The sequence below is a fragment of the Vitis vinifera genome, chromosome 18, assembly GCF_030704535.1.
Source record: "Vitis vinifera cultivar Pinot Noir 40024 chromosome 18, ASM3070453v1".
Taxonomy (NCBI): domain Eukaryota; kingdom Viridiplantae; phylum Streptophyta; class Magnoliopsida; order Vitales; family Vitaceae; genus Vitis; species Vitis vinifera.
Window position 1 is genome coordinate 9,522,866 of NC_081822.1, and position 17,857 is coordinate 9,540,722.

General features: G+C 35.0%; 1 protein-coding gene across 3 annotated transcripts; it reads left to right on the forward strand.

The window, feature by feature from the left end:
• On the forward strand, positions 1 to 13,119 carry LOC100257467 (mitogen-activated protein kinase kinase kinase 5). Of its 3 annotated transcripts, none has more exons than XM_010666308.3 (12): positions 1 to 971; positions 2,393 to 3,052; positions 3,130 to 3,217; positions 5,032 to 5,094; positions 5,178 to 5,338; positions 5,640 to 5,715; positions 7,188 to 7,247; positions 7,324 to 7,449; positions 10,800 to 11,009; positions 11,139 to 11,233; positions 12,540 to 12,604; positions 12,722 to 13,119. In XM_010666308.3, exons 1-11 carry the CDS (start codon positions 508 to 510, stop codon positions 12,601 to 12,603), a joined length of 2,067 nt encoding a protein of 688 aa, XP_010664610.1. In that variant the 5' UTR covers positions 1 to 507; the 3' UTR covers position 12,604; positions 12,722 to 13,119. The 3 variants fall into 3 exon arrangements, with proteins under 3 accessions (XP_010664610.1, XP_010664608.1, XP_010664609.1); XM_010666306.3 differs by having other exon boundaries at positions 3 to 971; positions 12,456 to 12,604; XM_010666307.3 differs by lacking the exon at positions 5,032 to 5,094 and having other exon boundaries at positions 3 to 971; positions 12,456 to 12,604.
• The last annotated feature ends 4,738 nt before the right edge of the window (positions 13,120 to 17,857 follow it).

Genomic DNA, 17,857 nt, shown 5'->3' on the forward strand with positions numbered 1-17,857 from the left:
CCAAGATATCCGTACAAAAAAAAACAAAGCTTTTCAAACAGTATAGGTACAGGTGTCAGCAAAGAAGCGGACAAATCCGAGTAGGCGGCCGGCGGGAATTAGGAGAAATTGAACAAGGTGACCGAGTCATAAACGTTGAATATTAATACTGGAGAATGTTGGTTACTTGTGGCCAGCAATAAATCGAGAAGCTGGTAGTGTGTCTTGTGTAAATTCGCAGATTTTGTCAGCATTGACTTCGTGATAATCAAATCACCAGCAAATGAATCCTTTCCATGCTCTTGACTCTGCCATTGACTTTGGAGGTGTCGTCGTGTCTCTGCCTCTTACTATCGACTCTGCAATGCCTGATCCATGGTGAGGGTCAGGGTTTGAACGGTGGGGTGAAGTTCGTCTATAGGGTCAAACGTTGACGATAACGAAGTAGCCTAGCTGTTTCCATGGAGTTCCAGCTTTTTGTACAATGCGTTTAACGAGTCCGCCCACCTTGTTCTACCATCCTCTGAAATGGATTCCTCGCAGAACGCCTTCTGGCCACATTCTTCGTCGTCGTCTCCTCCCGATTCTCCGCCACAGCGGCGGGAAATCGGTGGTTTCCGTTTCGGTAGTCTTGGTCGAGGACTGTACCCTAAACGGGCCGGCCAACTCACGCGGCAGCGGAAGCTACGGCATCTGGATGACAGTGAGCTCGGTGGTTTGGATTTGAGGGAGCGTTCTTATTCGTTGCCTGTTTCACCGAAGTCGACGTCGGGTTTGCGGTGGCCGAAAGGCTCGGAGCGCTGGTCGTGCCCCCCAGTGCCGCAGCCGCAGCCGCTGCCACAGCCTTTGCCGCTGCCGGAATTGCCTTCGCATATCGGTCGGAGACCTGGTCCGCCGGATTCAAATTTGGGGCAACGTGGTGTTAGGTCACCGGTCACAGCAGATGGAAATGGAACTGGTGATAGAACCTTGTATGGCTCAAGGTTTTGGAGGTAAGCTTCTTATTCTTTGTCATTTGCCTTGGATTGTTATTATTTTTTATATTTTTTAATTTTAATTTCAATTTTAATTTTTATCTAAATGGACCTCAGTTATATTATCAAACAGATGAAAACATTTCTTTTGACTATGAAGAATGCATCTGCAAAAACAATCGTGGCTCTTAATACAGAATTTGATTCATTCATCAATGTTGATCTCTATTATTTCTTTTCGTTCTCAAGGGATTTGTTTGTTTGGTTTATATTTGATGTTTATACTTCCTTGAAATCGGTGGAATCAACAGTTTAGTTTCTATAATACCAGTGAACTCAGGAACTTGGAATTCAATTTGAATTTTCCGTATAAGCTGATTCATAAAAGCAATTGAGGTATATGGAGAAAAATCCATAGCCATGGAATTCCAAACCAAATCCGGTTCTGCAAAATCAAATATCAACCTTCTAGTTGCATAGATGGATGGGACAGAAATCAAGCCAAATGTTGCCCAGATATGCTTCTTGGAGAATTGACTGCGCCGTCTTTATTTATGCTCTATTGAAATCGACATAAATTGTGGTATTATGTGGTTTATTCTTTAAATTCTGTTTATCTTCTCATTGCTGTTAGTAGGTTTATAATACTTGGTGACTATTGTTTCTTGTACTTACACTGACCTATGCTTTGGAAGGCAAACTGGGTGATAAAACTGATAAACAAGATAATATGCAGGTTCTCTTTGAAATAAATAAATATGGAATCACATGGAAATAATTAAATATGCAGCAACATCATCTAAGTGAAGAATATATCACTTTAAAATTCCAATATTTAATGACAATTTATTGCTTCAGAGAAGTAGAAAATGATTGCAGACACTTGCAAATTCCACATGTCAAGCGTTACTTATTTCCTTTCAATATTTACAACTTATGGAATCACATGGAAATAATTATTTTGTGTTGAAGTTTCACTTATAATTAGAAACTCTAAATATGTCAATCATAAGTTGTAGCATGTTATTGTTCTTGTGTTTTTTAACAGTGAGTAATAAGTTCCAAACAAATATTGGTATAGGAGCTTTTGGGCAATGTTTACATCCTTAGATTCATTGCTGGCTTGAAGGAAAGAAGTGCATGCCTAAACTTTGAGGCATTATTCTTTATTGCTGATATTGAGATGTTGTAGTTGCATATATATGCCTTGAGGTAAAAGCCTCAAAGAGCTCCTAAAATGTTGTTGCTGACATGAGAATTTCCAATATATCTTCATTGACATGTCATCTACGTAAAATCTTGTATTGACATTTAGGATGCTATATTATAGGGTCCTCTCTCTTATTTTACTGTTTCTTTTTCTCCTTGGTCAGAGATATCTTTCAATTCTATATAAAAAATAATTTTTAGATTGCATATATGAAATTGTTATGGTGCAGTGTTTATGCTCGTGGATCTACCTGGAAGAACACAGATCATCTTGCCACAAAATCAGCTAATTCGCCAAGGGGATTCTCTCAAGATCTAAATGATGAAGCTTGTCCTTACAACTTACGGGTGAATATTCCTGCTAGGAGTGCTCCAACAAGTGGTTTCTCAAGTCCTGCTCTTAGCCCACAAAGATTTAGCCCTGGGGAACGTTTACCATCCTCCTATGCAGCTATTCAAGACTTTCAGTCACCCGGCTTTGATAGGCTTCCAGGTTGTTCTTCACAGATGTCACCATTGAAAACTCCGCACACTCCCGATTATTCTCCGCTTCATAGCCCAACAGTTCAAAGTCCCTGCATTAGCCCCTGTCTTAGCCCCAAAAGTCCAACTGGTATTGCATTTTCTTTGTATCCTAAATTGCTCCCAGGGAGTCATGTAACATGGCCTGAAAAGAATGGTCATGTCACTGTCCATCCATTGCCCCTTCCTCCTATAGCTTTAATGCCATCAGAATTACCCTTGCCTCCAAAAGCTTTAACACCATCAGAGTCAGCTATCAGTCATCACACTGCAGAGAAACCAAATGTACCATCAATGAAAAGTCAATGGCAGAAAGGGAAACTTATTGGACGGGGCACATTTGGAAGTGTGTATGTTGCAACAAATCGGTATGTCATGTAGTCTGAGGCTTTGTTGATAGTTCTTTCCATTGCAGTAAACGTTACTTTGCTATTTTTTCTGACAGAGAAACTGGAGCTTTATGTGCAATGAAGGAAGTTGATATCATTCCAGATGACCCTAAATCTAGTGAGTGTATCAAACAGTTGGAGCAGGTTATTCTCTATGAGGCTTTACATCTCTGATTCTTTGTATAGTATTATTATGTTGCATTCTATTTTTACCGCCTGTTTTCTGATAGGTCACAATTTCTTTTGGTCCTTGATGGGACTCGAATCAACAACCTCCCATATACCCTAGCCAACTGCTTGCCACTTGATTATCACCTACATTTATCTGGACTGCAAGGACCATTAATGAGTGAAGATACAAAACTGAAAGAGAAGGCCATAAGTATGAATGATTATGTGATTTAATTACAAGAATAAGGGGGTGGAATGTTATTTTTAGCTTGGTCACTGTAGTGAATTTTCAGTAAGGACTGAATACTGGGATTCTCAGTTCTATCTGCTGGTTCTAGTTGGTGCCCTGACCCAGCCCTGAAGCATCCATACTTCTTGCTAAATATTACGGATATCAGAATATGCTATCTAAAACTCATAATATCATAAAATGTGCAGAAGAGGAGTGGTAAAGATCATCTTTGAGCCATGATTTTTAAATGTTCGTTCCAAATTGAGATACATAGAGGTTTGTCTTTATTGGTTTAAGGGGTTTAGATTATGTTCATCTTTCAGTTCACAATAAATTATGCTGTTTGTTAAGAATGGCATTTTTATATTTTATTAACTTACAGCTGTGCTAGTAAAAGAGTTCTGAGTGTATACTGAAGCTTGAATTACCCTTATGACTCCTTTACAGTGTATGGATAGATGTTACATTCTTAAGTGGATAGTCTAGTGAGCAGAAGATATACTTCTTGCAAGTAGAGTCATGTACTAACCTCTTAAATGGGATGTGAATGATTTAACCTTTGATGTTTCTTTGGCTATATGCTGAGGACATATGATCATGTCTCACCCTTCATTATAGTGGATACAACCCATCCAACTTGGTAAAGCTTTGAAACTTAAAAAGATATTGAACTGCTACAAGTTTTTTATTCCAGGCTTTGGGAACTTATTTTTGTACTGAAGTGAAAATCATTTATTGTCTCATGGAAGTCCAATATCTCTGAAGTTTGTTATTTTTGCTCAGCGTCCCGTTAGGTTTCATATAACAGGAATAGCCTGCTTCTTGGATATGAGATTTATGTAAGGACATTCTGTTCATTAACATCTGTGATTGTGATGGATTTAGTTACTAGGCATTTGTGAACTATAAACTACTTAGTTTAATCATTTGGTAGAATAATTTTCAGAAGACCCTTTTTGTCTATTATCTTTTATTTGTCCTATTCAATCATGACCTTCCTTCTTGAGCCACCTGAAAACATAGGCTGTCAACTATCTAATGAATATAGATCTAAAGCTTTATACCTAACCAAGGTCCATCTTCTGTAGTTTCTAGATTGTCACGTGTTCTGTTTTGTTGAAGTTTTTTTTATTTCTGTATAGTAAGTACAGTTCCTGTTTTTCCTTTTATGATAAAAGAAGTGAAAAAGAACTCTCAGCAGCTAGTGTCAAGAGATAGCCAAAGAAGCTATTTATGGAGAAAATTTAAAGTTCACTAAAAGTTTTGGTCTTACACTTGCTAAGTTGATAGCTAACTTAGTGGAATTATGTAAGATTAGTTACTGGATTACAATTTTCCAGACTGAAGAATAAAAAATTCAAATGGATTATGATTGATTAAAAGCTGTTGATTAGGAGTTTCAGAGTGTTTCCTTCACTTTCTATTACATGGATTGAGGATGCATGTAGAATCAAATCCAAATAGGATTACTAGGCTTCTGATCATGGCTTCATAAACATTCCCTTTGTTTTTTGAAAATGTTTTGTATTTCTTACTCAATTTTCTCTCGCTGCAGGAAATTAAAGTTCTCCATCATTTAAAGCATCCAAATATTGTGCAGTACTATGGCAGTGAAATTGTAAATATTTGCTTGGTCCCTATTAGTCTGTAATGGTCAAATTTGACTTATTAAAGATCTTTCACAAACTGGTTTATGCGCAGGTTGATGATCATTTTTACATATATTTGGAATATGTTCATCCTGGATCCATAAATAAATATGTTGATCATTTTGGAGCTATGACAGAAAATGTAGTTCGAAATTTCACCCGCCATATTCTCTCTGGGTTGGCTTACTTGCACAGCACAAAGACAATCCACAGGTAAGAGTCATGTTTGATTAGAATGGAAACTCTGATTCAACTTCTTTGTCAACAACCACCTACTGTAGTATGTAAGCTGCAGTATTTTAATAGTATTATATATGACAGATAAGAAAAATATAAAATGACTTATGCAATGGACATGTTTTGAAATAATAAAAGAACATTTACGGTTGTGTTATTTCTCAGTGGTTGGGAAACGAACAATGTTGAAAAAGCCAACACATTTTTTGTGGTCTTCATGAAGTTTGGTAGTTCTGTTGATGCAAGTTAAGGTAATTCAGATGTTTGTGCTCTTTAGGGATATCAAAGGGGCAAATTTACTCGTTGACTCATTTGGTGTTGTTAAGCTTGCAGACTTTGGGTTGGCAAAATTTGTGAGTTTTAATTTCTTTAAATGCCTTCTATTCTATTTATTAATACAGATCTTCTTTCTCTTAATTTTGTGTATTTTATGAACCTTTGCTTCTTTGCATTCTTTTTTTCACTGAAAAGCTTTTAATCTCTAGCAATCTGGATCTCTCTTATAGTTTTATATTCTCTGTTTAAAAGCATTTCCTTTGCCTTCTTATGAACAACTTACTTTTTATTACTAGACGCATGTTGCATAAAAAATTATTATTTTATAACATGTCTATTAATTCATTCAAATATATTTTCAATTAGTATTAATTGGTCTTCTATATTTATTAGATTATTCCTAATGTAATTTTAGTGAGGAGCAACTGTCATAATTGCGATGGATATTGTGGAGGTTTTGTCTCTTGTATGTTTCATATTAGATAAGGATGAAGATGATGTTTATGAGTTACGTCTCAACTGCCCTATTTATGTGATGACCAATACATAAAACTGGCCTTTTAATCAGTCTAAAAGCTTATGGTGATTCCTCTACTATGATTATAAATAATTCTCGAAAAATAATTTTTTTCCCTTGATGTCAACTTGGCAAGCATTCAGGCAAGTGCATTAAATAATATTTTCTTATTGAAACCTGTGAACCTTTTTTGGATGTTTGGACTAAGATTAGGCATAGAATTGAGTTGGCATGACCCTGGTCACTCTCTGTTTTGAAGAGAGTTTGATGAAGATGAAGCTCTAAGATATACATCAAGAAAGGGAATTTGTATTAGTTGCAATTAGAGTCAGATTAGTATTAGTTGGAATCAAATTAGAATTACTATTAATTGGAATTAAATTAGGATTAGTATTTTTTGGAGTCAAATTAGGATTAGCTAATTAGGTTATGAGATGATTAGAATTAGAGTCATAATAGGTTATTGCAATCCTAATAGACTTTAGATTTCTTATATAAGCCTATAAATAAGGCTAACCGATGTAAATCAAAGCAATGAATTGATTGAAATTAATAATATTATGTTTTTCTCATTGCAAGTGTTGCAATCCTCAAGAGCGAGACTCCATTGATTTTCCTCTAGGTGAAATTCCTATTGATTTTCTTCTAGATGAGATTCCTATTGATTTTCTTCTAGGTGAGATTCCTAGAAGGCCTTAGTGAGACTTTAAGGTTTCTATCTTTTCTTAATCGTTTCTTCTTTCTCTCTATTTTTTTTATTGTATTTTTTCTCTATCATAAACTTTATTCCTTGTTCCTCTCCTTGCACCCTAAAGAATTAAACCCTAATCCACCTACTTTGAGTGTAGGCAACCATCCTAGGGTTGTCCTATATCAGAGTTGATTATATTTAGAGAAGAATATGATGAGATTCTTTTGATTGAGAGCCTTGATGTATTAATTATATATGTTATTGCCTATTTTAAGTCATTGCTGCTGTTGGATCTCTTTCACCTTTTTGTTTCAGTATTTCAACTCTTGTTTTTTGTTCAGCTTACAGGACAAGCATGTGATCTTTCACTGAAGGGCAGTCCACACTGGATGGCTCCAGAGGTATCTAGTTGAAGTTACTTGTAAATTTGTGAATGGCTTATAGTTATTTCTATAATTTTTTTTTTCTTTCATGCAGGTCATGCAAGCTGTGCTGCGGAAAGATGCCAATCCTGATCTTGCTTTTGCGGTGGACATATGGAGCTTGGGTTGTACCATCATTGAGATGCTGAATGGAAGACCTCCTTGGAGTGAGTTTGCTGCGGTAAGCTTTTGATTGTCTGGCTGCATTCATCATAGCCTTGGCTTGTTAGAATATCTCAACATGCCAACTGTTTTGGGTTTTGATTTTGAATAGCACCCTAATAGAGTTATTCAAACTTCCTAAAGGCATGCTTGTATTAGGAGATGATGTGTGGTTAATTCATTATGCTAAAGTATCAATCATTTTCTTTTATACATATTTTCGTGAAGATTCTTTGCTTTTGCAGCATTTGTTTCATAGCATCCTTGCTCCTTTTATCTCAAGTTCCCCTTAGAAATATTTTTGAGTCATTTTAATGCCTTACAGTTTTAACTCACTGTATTGGTGCTCATCTACAGTTTTCCTGCTATAGCAGCTACTCCTAAACTTCTGTCTTTACTCTTTAGATAGATGCCATGCAGCTTATCATTCTCGTGGATATATTTGGATAGTTGACACCAAGATGATCTAAATCAAGATCACTCAGATTGAGTCTTTATACTAGTGTGCTTTAGAATGTAAATAAGCTTATTGTGAGTGTGTTATATTTATATTGTGTCAATGGCATTGTAATAGAGCTCCTAGATTAGTCCTAGGTGATCAAGATTTGATGGGAGATATGCTGCAGATGATTCAAAGTGGAAGGCATCTGCATGGTTTTGGTGGTAAAGATAACATCACATGACATATGTGCATGTAGTTTTGAAAATGCATACATTTTGAGGGATTTAAAGCATGATATTTTTTGTGTATTTTTGGCCCAAAAATTCTGAACAATCATGTTCAAAATGTTGTGAAAAACAGTCATGAAAAATGTTGAAGTGGAAGAAAAATTGAATGGAATTCAAAAAGGAAGTTGGGCATGGAATTGCACTTGGTGTAATGGCTGCAGGCTGCACACAGGCAGTGCATAGGGTGTGCGCAAGGATGGTGCAGGGAGGTTGGCCTTGTGTCATGCATGTCAGCTCAGGTGGAGGCGGAGTGGGCATATTTTGTGCATCTTGGTTTGGCTACTGCCTGAGGGCAGTGCATTTGTCCTTAGTGAGTTTTTTCGCACTGAGCTTGCACATTTGCCGCAAATGGGATGGGGCAGCCTGATGTGCATGCTTCCTGGGGAAGTAGATGTGTGCCTAGCACTGAATTAATGTGGCATTTGCATATTGGATTTACACAATATTAGGTGCTTAGGCCATGGGCAAAGAGCTGTTGCTACTGACTGGGTAGATGTGCTTAGCACAAATCTGTACTGGGCCCTAGTGCACTGTGCCACCTGGTTTCCTTTGTGACAATCACTTGGCGCAAATTGTACTCGTGGCCCTAGCGAAATTGTTCACCAATTCAAAATTTTGTATTTTCACTCCAAAATGATTCTAAATCATTTCTCATGGAACTTTTGAGTTGAAATGAAGTATGCTAGGTTCTCCATAAATAGGTAAGAGTCTTTCTTTTTGAGTGAGCTTTTGGTGTTGCATCCATTCTCATTTCATATCTGTTGATGCTTTTTGAGAGTTGTTGAGACTTGAGAGAGACCTTGTTCTGAGAAGATTATGAGATTCTCCATTGAAGATCAATTTAGCTTCTTCTTGAAGATGAAAGCAAGGTTGATTCAAGGCCAAGTTCACTAAAGGTTCTTCTTCTTCTCTCTTCGTATCGGGCTGAACAACTTCTACTCCATTCTTCTTTGTTTTTGGAGGGTTGTGATTAGATGTCATCATAAAGTCCTATGATACCTAAATCCTCCAACAGGACCTAGCTTACATGTGTTGACATTATACGATATGGGTGTGGGATTCTTATCAGATATTCTCACTTTGCTTTGGATTTGGTCATTTGATTTTTATTTTTATTTTTAGTTTTTATTTTTTATTTTTTACAGTTTGCCAAAAGTGAACTTTTATAAACATATTTATAAATAAGAAAGAAAAGACAGGGATAAAATGGAAAAGAAGAAGAGTTCCTATCTAATATATCTTTGATTTCTTAATTAATTTTTAATTGGATTTTTTCCCTCTTTCCCTTTTAGTGTGTTGTATCCAAGTGTCCATACCCATTATTGAAATCCTTTCTGGCCAAATTCCCATATCCAAAAAATTTGTAAATGTAAAGGATCAAACACCTGGATGTATACCTGTATCTAACACCCACACCCCTATCCGTGCAACAAAGGTGAAATTTGGTCAGACTCTGGTGATGTGAAAGAAGAATGGTGAAATATTCCTGTAATGTGAAAGAAGATTTAAAGTAATTTTGAAGAGATTGATGAGATGTTGATCTGTGGAAGGTCATCAACATGAATTTGTGGAGTTGCAATTGAGGGCAGGCCACCAGGTAAAGATAATCTAAGATTGGTCTGAAGCTCTATGCTAGGTAAGACTAGGTTGTGCTAAAAGTTATCTTCATACTGGATTTTATCAACTGAGACGGCTGCTCATGATTTTTGACCTCTTGGAAGTTTTCCATGTAAAACCTCTGAGTTCATTGTTGTGTGATTGCTAAGATTTTCTCAAAGACTTCTAGTCCCTTTTTCATAGTTGATTTTCTGTTAATAGCAGCGTTGCTTATTCTCCACACACTCACCTTCATCTATCACTGATTCTTCATTATCATTTACCAGTAAAAGAAAAGGAAATAAATCAAAATATTCATACTATCTCTCCTACAATTTCTCCTATAATCTCAACACAATTAAATATTGTAGGTAGAGTTGAAGTCATCTCAACATGTTATTTCCTTTGTAACCTTTGGGTGTGGGCTAATAGGTTTTTAGTTTCCGGCCCCTCTTCCATTGTTGATTTTGTAGATTGGTTGGGCTATGTTTGAGGGGGTGCTTTTCTTTTTTGTCCCCTGCTCTTTTCTAAGGCGCTCTTAGGTGTCCTTTGTATACTTCCTGTGTCTTGTTTTAATATATTGCTATTTACCCATCAAAAAAAAAATTAACTGAGATTAAAATCAAAACATTAATCAATATTTCAATACTAGTTTCTCAAAGAAAATGGTTAAATTGCTTGAGTGGTAATGTAATGTGACGTGCTGATTGTTGATGAAGAAGCATGAATCCTTTGGATTGGAATTGCTGAAATTTACATTAAAAGGTTTTCCAGACAAGCATCATATACTATCTCACTTTTTATTTTCCTTGGTGATTGTGATGGTATCTGTCACTGTACTACCAACGTGGGTATTGAGATGTTATGCTAAGCACAGCACATTGATTCAATTTGCTTGGTCATGAAATTGTCCCCTCAACTTTTAATGGTTCCACATAAAAGTATGTGTTCCACAAGAGAATACCAGAACATACAAGTATGTGTTCCACTTGCATGTGTTTCTGTTTTATCACTTAAATGGACTAATTGTCTTCTTCCCATCAGCCTGCAGCAATGTTCAAAGTTTTGCATGAGAGCCCACCCTTACCAGAAACATTGTCTTCAGAGGGAAAGGATTTCCTCCAGCATTGCTTTCGAAGAAATCCTGCAGAACGGCCATCAGCTGCTATGCTGCTTGATCATTCTTTTGTAAGAAGTTCACAAGATCAAAATGTTTCAGGCTTCAGCCAGGCATTTTCAGGAATGCAGTTAGTGGTGAGTATGAATTATGATTCATTGGATTCCAACTGTTCATCAGCTTCAGAATGACCTTTTTTCTTGTTTCTTTTTTTTTTAAACATGTGAAAATAACTTGCCCATTGACACTCTATTGTACCTTTCTAGGACAAACCACGCAGTCCAGGAGATGCCATGAAACATAAAATTCATTCCATGCCACTCTCTTCAGGCACACAAACCATGAACAGAAATGTACTAAGGTGATGTTTGTTTTTTTTGGCTTAATTCTAAATAGAACTTATATTTAACTTAATACCAAATAGTGTTTAATAGTATTAAGTATTAAATTGTTTGTTTTTTGATATTTTATTTCTATTAAATATTAAGTTGTTTGTTTTTTATATGTTAAAAATCAATTAATGAATGTTGTCACCATTTTCCTTTTCTTTTACCATTCTTTTTGAAACAAAGCCTAGATTTTTCATCATTTAGGAGCCAGGGAGCACAATGCTAAACTAGTCCAAACCTAATGGCACAACTGTTAAGTTTAATTACCCTACATACCAATTGAAAGCCAAATCCCAAGAGAAACTTTTCCTAAGAAAATCATTTCTTCCCTGCACTTCAATTCAAGCTTTTTCCCAAAGAAAGATTCAAACATTCTAAAAAATTCTTCAAATAAAGCAATTATTAGGATCGACCATCAAAAGACCACAGGACATGAACAGAAAATTCAGAAACTAGCTTCACAACAGCACACTTTCCTCCTACTTCCTCATTCTCTGCAATCCTTTTCCCAAGCCATTTCCAGCATTTCTTCTTCCTTTCCCAAGATCAAAACAGAAACTCTTAGAAAGATCCAACAAATATCCACATTTCAACATTACAACAAAACAATGCTCCATTCAGATTTCACAAAATACAAGCAAAAAAGATAAGAAAAATGCAGGGGAAAAAAAAAAAACCCAGAGATTCCATTCCCTCTCATTCTCCGAGATCCAAACAAAAAAAACCTTAAAAAACATCAAAATCCAAAAAAACTAAACAAATAATACCAGTGAGTGAAAAACATATTGGAATCAAAACAAGGATGAAGAACAACTTGAGGTACAGAGGGATGGGGTTGCAGTCGAGACCGGAGAGCTACACAGGGGTGGGGTAGGGTTGGGGGTCGGGGTTGGAGTTGTGATTTGAGGAGGTTTAAAAACTTGTTTTTTCTAAATAGAAAAAGCCAAATATTTTGGTTTTTTCCATTCAGCCAAAATTTTTAAAAATTAAGTAATAAGTCATAAAAAAATAGAAAAATAAACAACCTAAATTCTGAAAGTAGATGACTTTCAACAAAAAAACCAAAAAAACAAATACCCTCCAAGTAATGGGTAATTGATTTCTTTTACCTCTTGCTTAAAATTTGTTGAATTTGTAATTTCTCTATCATGACCACCAAAGCTGACATCATGCAATATAATTTCCTTTCGCCAGGGAAACTTCTCATTTCACACTGAAAGTCCTCCCTAATCTATCTCCATTGCTGAATCACACTTCCCATATTCCCATGACGTGCAGCTTGGAGAACAGAAATCACTGTGCGGGTCTGAAAACACGTGGAAGGGATTTGCATCCCCTCTGAGGTATGCTTTTGGTCGACTAAAGCTTGATATGAAAGCATTCTTACTACAGCTGGGAAGAGCTAACATCTTGTAGGGATTCACCTGGGCTTACTTAGAGTTTCATATATTGTCTTTCAGGTTTTTGATGCCTCATTCAACAGGAGGTTCAATTTATTTTTGATCCCTTTTGAAGTTACAGAGAATTGTTATTGGGAAATGAACTCTGGCCATTTCTATGCGCATCAAACACAGAACTTCAACGCATTCAGGGAGTCCAAGCAGAAAGAGTAAACAAAAGGCAAAGATCAATGATGTTCTGCCCACCCTTGTTATGTACATATTGAGGTTCCTTTTTCAATTGCATTCCTTGATATTTTTGTTTTAATAGAATTTTCCATATTTTGTATACCTTTAGAGAAGAATGTACTTAGAAACTGGATGGAAGCTGCTTCCACGGCTTAAGAATGTGATTTCTTACTATTTGAAACTGTCGCTGTATTATACTTGTTTATAAAATCATTTCCAATGCAACAAAATGAGATGTTTTGTCTTAAATTTTATTACTTTCACTCTTGTACATGAACTTATTTCACCATGCTTCTTATTTTTGCATGCACTTTTCACATAAAGTCTTGTTAAGTCATATAGCTGCTCTTGCTTTATAGCTGCAATGCCCAGCCTGTATGGAGACATTCACACAAAGGAAAAAAAATGATAATGTAGGAAAAGTTGGGAAAAAGTTAAAGAAAAACTTGAGAATTTGACTCATAGATTCAGGAATATGTTACCTTCAAGGAATAGGCATGGGTAAATTTAATCAAATTTGGTTCCAGTTGGAAATTTCCTTTATTTCTGTCAGGCTCTTCATCGTATGATATTTTAATTTCCAGAGCCTCAAAACAATTAGGAAGATGGAGAAATAAAATTTAGGGTTGTTTGAAATGGCTCTTGAATACATAATCTCACGGATTCCCATTGGATAATTAAGAGTGTGTTTGATAGTGATTTTAAGAAATGTTTTTAGTTTTTTTAATACTTGAATGATAAAAATTTTCAAGTGTTAGAATAGTTAAAAATGTTTCTTCAAATCACTATTAAATGGGTTTTAATATTACTACTCTTTCTTCTTGGTTTCTGCTGTGACATGAAATCAAAAGTTCTATTTTTTGGTTTTTGTTTGTGGTTGCTTATTAGCCAATTAAAAAGTGTTTATAGTATTTTTAACATTTAAAAATTTTAATCTTTCAAGTATTAAAGGTGTTAGAAATACTTCTTAAAATCATTACCAAACATATTCTTAAAAATAGTGAGAATGAAATTTAAAACAAGTACACGATATGAAATATCGATTTTACATGTTATATGAAAGTTCATCATAAGAAAATATGCAACTTGTTTTAAGACTTAAAAAAATAAGCAACCTCTTAATCTTCATCATCAATTTGAATATCAATATACCTTAAATTCATAATAATTTCATTAAATTTATCAAGGGGTCTTTAATGAATATATCTTCCTCTATTGGGAGAGTAAAGAATTGTTTTATTCAAATATAAGTGATTCATAAGAGACGTTGTGATAGATCAATTATTTAGTTTTAACTATAAGTTGATAGTTGTATCATTTTTGTAACTTCACAAAACACTTGATTTAAGCACAACATGATAACACTACATGTTTTCCCCACGAGTTCACCATGCCATTTACTAGACATCATCACAAGAAGAGTTTCCTCACCCTTCTGTACTTCACACGTGTATACTATAAATTGAATTCATTTCTTTCATTAATTTTTTTAACCTTAAACTTTGTTACTATTCCAAGTCTGACAGCCTTAGACATTACTTTGTTAGGATAAACAATAATAAAAAAAACTATAGTGTTTTGGTTGTTTTTTCATGAACGTATTTATAGTTTGACAATTCTGATATGTGAGACACTTTGGGAAATATGCTTAATAACAAAAAATATTCTATTTCATGATGAATAAGAATATGAACTTTTTGTTTCCTAGCGAAGACGGTTACCCATTTTGTCAAGGAAACGAAATAACTACTTAATCCCAATTTGGTTAGTAAACGAAAATGTTACTCGTTTAACCAATGTTCGAATTATATAGTCAAAATTCTTTATCCATTATAAATAGTTTCTACAAAATGGATAAGGTGCCACACAAAGATTTTTGTATTATCATGGTCATAATATTCACTTTAATAATTTTTCTTATATTTTGGTCATGCATGATCACATCTTTTGTATCATCATATTCTTATATTATATGTGTTCAAGTGAGATTACTTAATGAGAAAAGTGCTTTTCGGTATAAGAGATTGATTCACATGCAAACAACAATGAACATGATTTGGCTTGAAGGTTACAACTAAGGTTTACAACAATGAGCATGATTGATTTGGATGGATAATTGTGACATCCCACATCGGATAGAGGGGAAAGTTCTCAGCGTTATATAAGTATGGACTCTTTGTAACCCTATAGATGCATTTTAAAGCCGCGAGGACCCTTTTGGGTTCAAAACGAATAATATCTATACGATTGGGAACAGATTGTTATAATGGTATTAGAGTCGATTCTCGACCTTTGTGTGGGGTTTGTTTGACCCTATAAAGGTGTTTGTTTATTTGACCACATAATTTCAAGGGATAAGTATGAACTATTTGAAACCTTGTAGACACATTTTAAAACACCAATAATGGTGCTTAAATTTACTAGACTAGAGATGCCATTTTTGTAATGATGTCTGACCGCTTGGGTTGGTAGAGATTGACTCGCTTTTCTCACAAATGGTTACATTCTGATTAGGAATGAAATGATGTGGGTGGGTCTAGCTGACTACAACGTGGAGTATTCTTTTAGGGTGCGGGACGAAATTTATATATGCAACTTTTAATGTTCCTTTCACCCAAGGGAAAAAGCTGCTTTTCAAGACAGCGATAAAGCACTTGTGCTGCTATATATACAAATTTTTTTGATTGGAAATAAAAATCACAAGCAAAAAAGTAAGCAAAGGGGAAATCAGAGAGCACTAAAAATACTATAGGTTAGTTTTAAAGCACTTGTAGGATTAGATTGTTAATGGTTGGAAGCCAAAATCACAAACGCATAAGAGGAACCCAAGGAAAACCATAGGGCCCTGACTGGGTCAAGGGGACTAGCTCATCGAATTGCAATTTGACCTCTGTCCAACGAAGTGATCTTTCACATGGCTAACGGATGGGTGTGTTCTCTGGCCCCACTCTAGGACTATGATGCATAGATAATGTGATGAAGGAAAAAATGTTCCCCAAGTCCTCCACCAATGGTCTTGCATTTACATGAAAAAATTTTAAGTTAGGCACTTTTGACAAACTAAGTCGTCATGATTCGGAATTCAAAGCCCTTTTGTACCCGGTTGCCCGATAGCACTTTGGTCTTTGATCATCGGGAGGGATGAGGATCTGAAATCTGAATGCCATGGCCATGAGTGCTGGATTGGTGGTTTGGTCAAGTAAAAGAGCAGGCCAGGAAACTTGGAAGATCTACTAGTGTCCAGTGAGTGGGAAGTGGGAACAAAAAGGTGCATTTCCCCATTTTAACTAAACATTGGTCCCTGACCATCCCTGAGCCATAGATTGAGATCTGAAAGAAGAGTCATTCTTGCCACTGAAGTTAGTGGCTGATTGACTCATTCTAAAGTGAGTGGTACATGCTGTCAGAATGACTCAGGATTTTGACTGGAAGATTGTTGTTATTCGCGCTGACGAGGGTATAAAAGTCATTAAGCTCGTCAACGAGCCACCCTCCCTTCCGGAGTAGAAGATGCTCTCCAACTTTGCTTCTAACTCGTGGTTTTCCTCGTTATGTCATTCCTCACCACTCCAATATATTTGTCAATTATCCCGTCCATGAAATCCTTGAATTCTATCCTAAACAATGAGTGATTGATTACCATTCGTTTCAATTCATTCCCAAAAAATCAGCCTCACCCACAATCTTAAATCTGCTATCGTACATTCACGTCACAGACAAAGGGGTCAATACGTCTCTAGCTCAGGCAGCCTTGATAAAAGGACAACCCATGGTGGGCAGTCCATGGTGGGTCTCTCGCACTTTATTCTAAAAAATTAATGTTGAAGAGTGATATGAAATATAGAAATCATTGCTACATCCTTTAACTTAAACCCATTATTATTTGTTATGGAATTATATTAAAAATGAAGTCAGGGTAGTAAGATCGCAAGTTGGTCGCTACTTAATTAGCACTGGGTACCGAATATTCTTTGTGATTAAGTAAGAATTCCTGTCACCAACTCCAAGAATTCGATGGAGGTCAAAGACGCGTGAAGTATCCTTTGATCTTGCTATTGATTTTTTCTAGAGCCTAGAGGTGAAGGCTATTGATACAAAAACCTTTAAGTAAAATTGCTACTCAATCTTGACAATTAAAATATTTATATAAAATTTTATATATTTAAGTTAACTTATAAAATAAATTTTCTATTTGGGAAAAATAAAAAAAATATAAGGATGTTGTAATTATATTTTTGAATTTTGTTGGATAGTATCTTTCTTATAGTGTTAAATTTTAAAAAATTAAAAGCATTTTAAATCTCAAAATTTGTAAAAATAAAAGTACATTAAAACGATCCGGAGTTTAAGTCCAAAATAATCCATTTGTTGAAAAAAAATGGTAAGAATAATACTCATTTCAAAATATTTGTTAAACTAATATTTTGTATTCACGTAAACATCTACATATTTTTTTTTTTAAGTATAAAAAACTATCGTTGGTGACTGTGGTTTTAAAAGTTTTAAAAATATCCTTAAAGCCACAATTAGTAATTGTGATTTCAAAATTATTTTTAATTCACGTCCATTTTAATAGTATTTGTGATTTTAATATTATTTTTAAAATATTATTTATCATAATAACCATAAAAAAAAAATATTTTTTGTCATAATAACTATAAAACCACAGTCACATACAATGATTTTACAATTTTCTTTGTGACTGTGGTTTTACAATTTTTTTTAAAACCACAGTTAGAGAGGGACTTATGTAACCATAACTAAAAAAAATGAGATTTTAGAACTTTGCTTTAAGAAATTTTCCCCACTTCGAACTTTAAGGAAATTTGGTACATCTTTAAGAACTTTTGGTATATCCATAATTTATACTAAAATTAAAATTAAAAAAGTAATGTTCTAAAATCTCATATTTTTTTTAGTTATGGTTACATGAATACCCTTCTAACTGTGGTTTTAAAGAAAATTATA

Excerpts from the sequence above, each read along its gene's own strand:
- LOC100257467 (XM_010666306.3), top strand. The coding sequence starts at position 508 with ATGGATTCCTCGCAGAACGCCTTCTGGCCACATTCTTCGTCGTCGTCT. Across the intron at positions 11,010-11,138 it reads TTTCAGGAATGCAGTTAGTG|GACAAACCACGCAGTCCAGG; the intron begins GTGAGTATGAAT and ends GTACCTTTCTAG. Across the intron at positions 11,234-12,455 it reads ATGAACAGAAATGTACTAAG|GGAAACTTCTCATTTCACAC; the intron begins GTGATGTTTGTT and ends TCCTTTCGCCAG.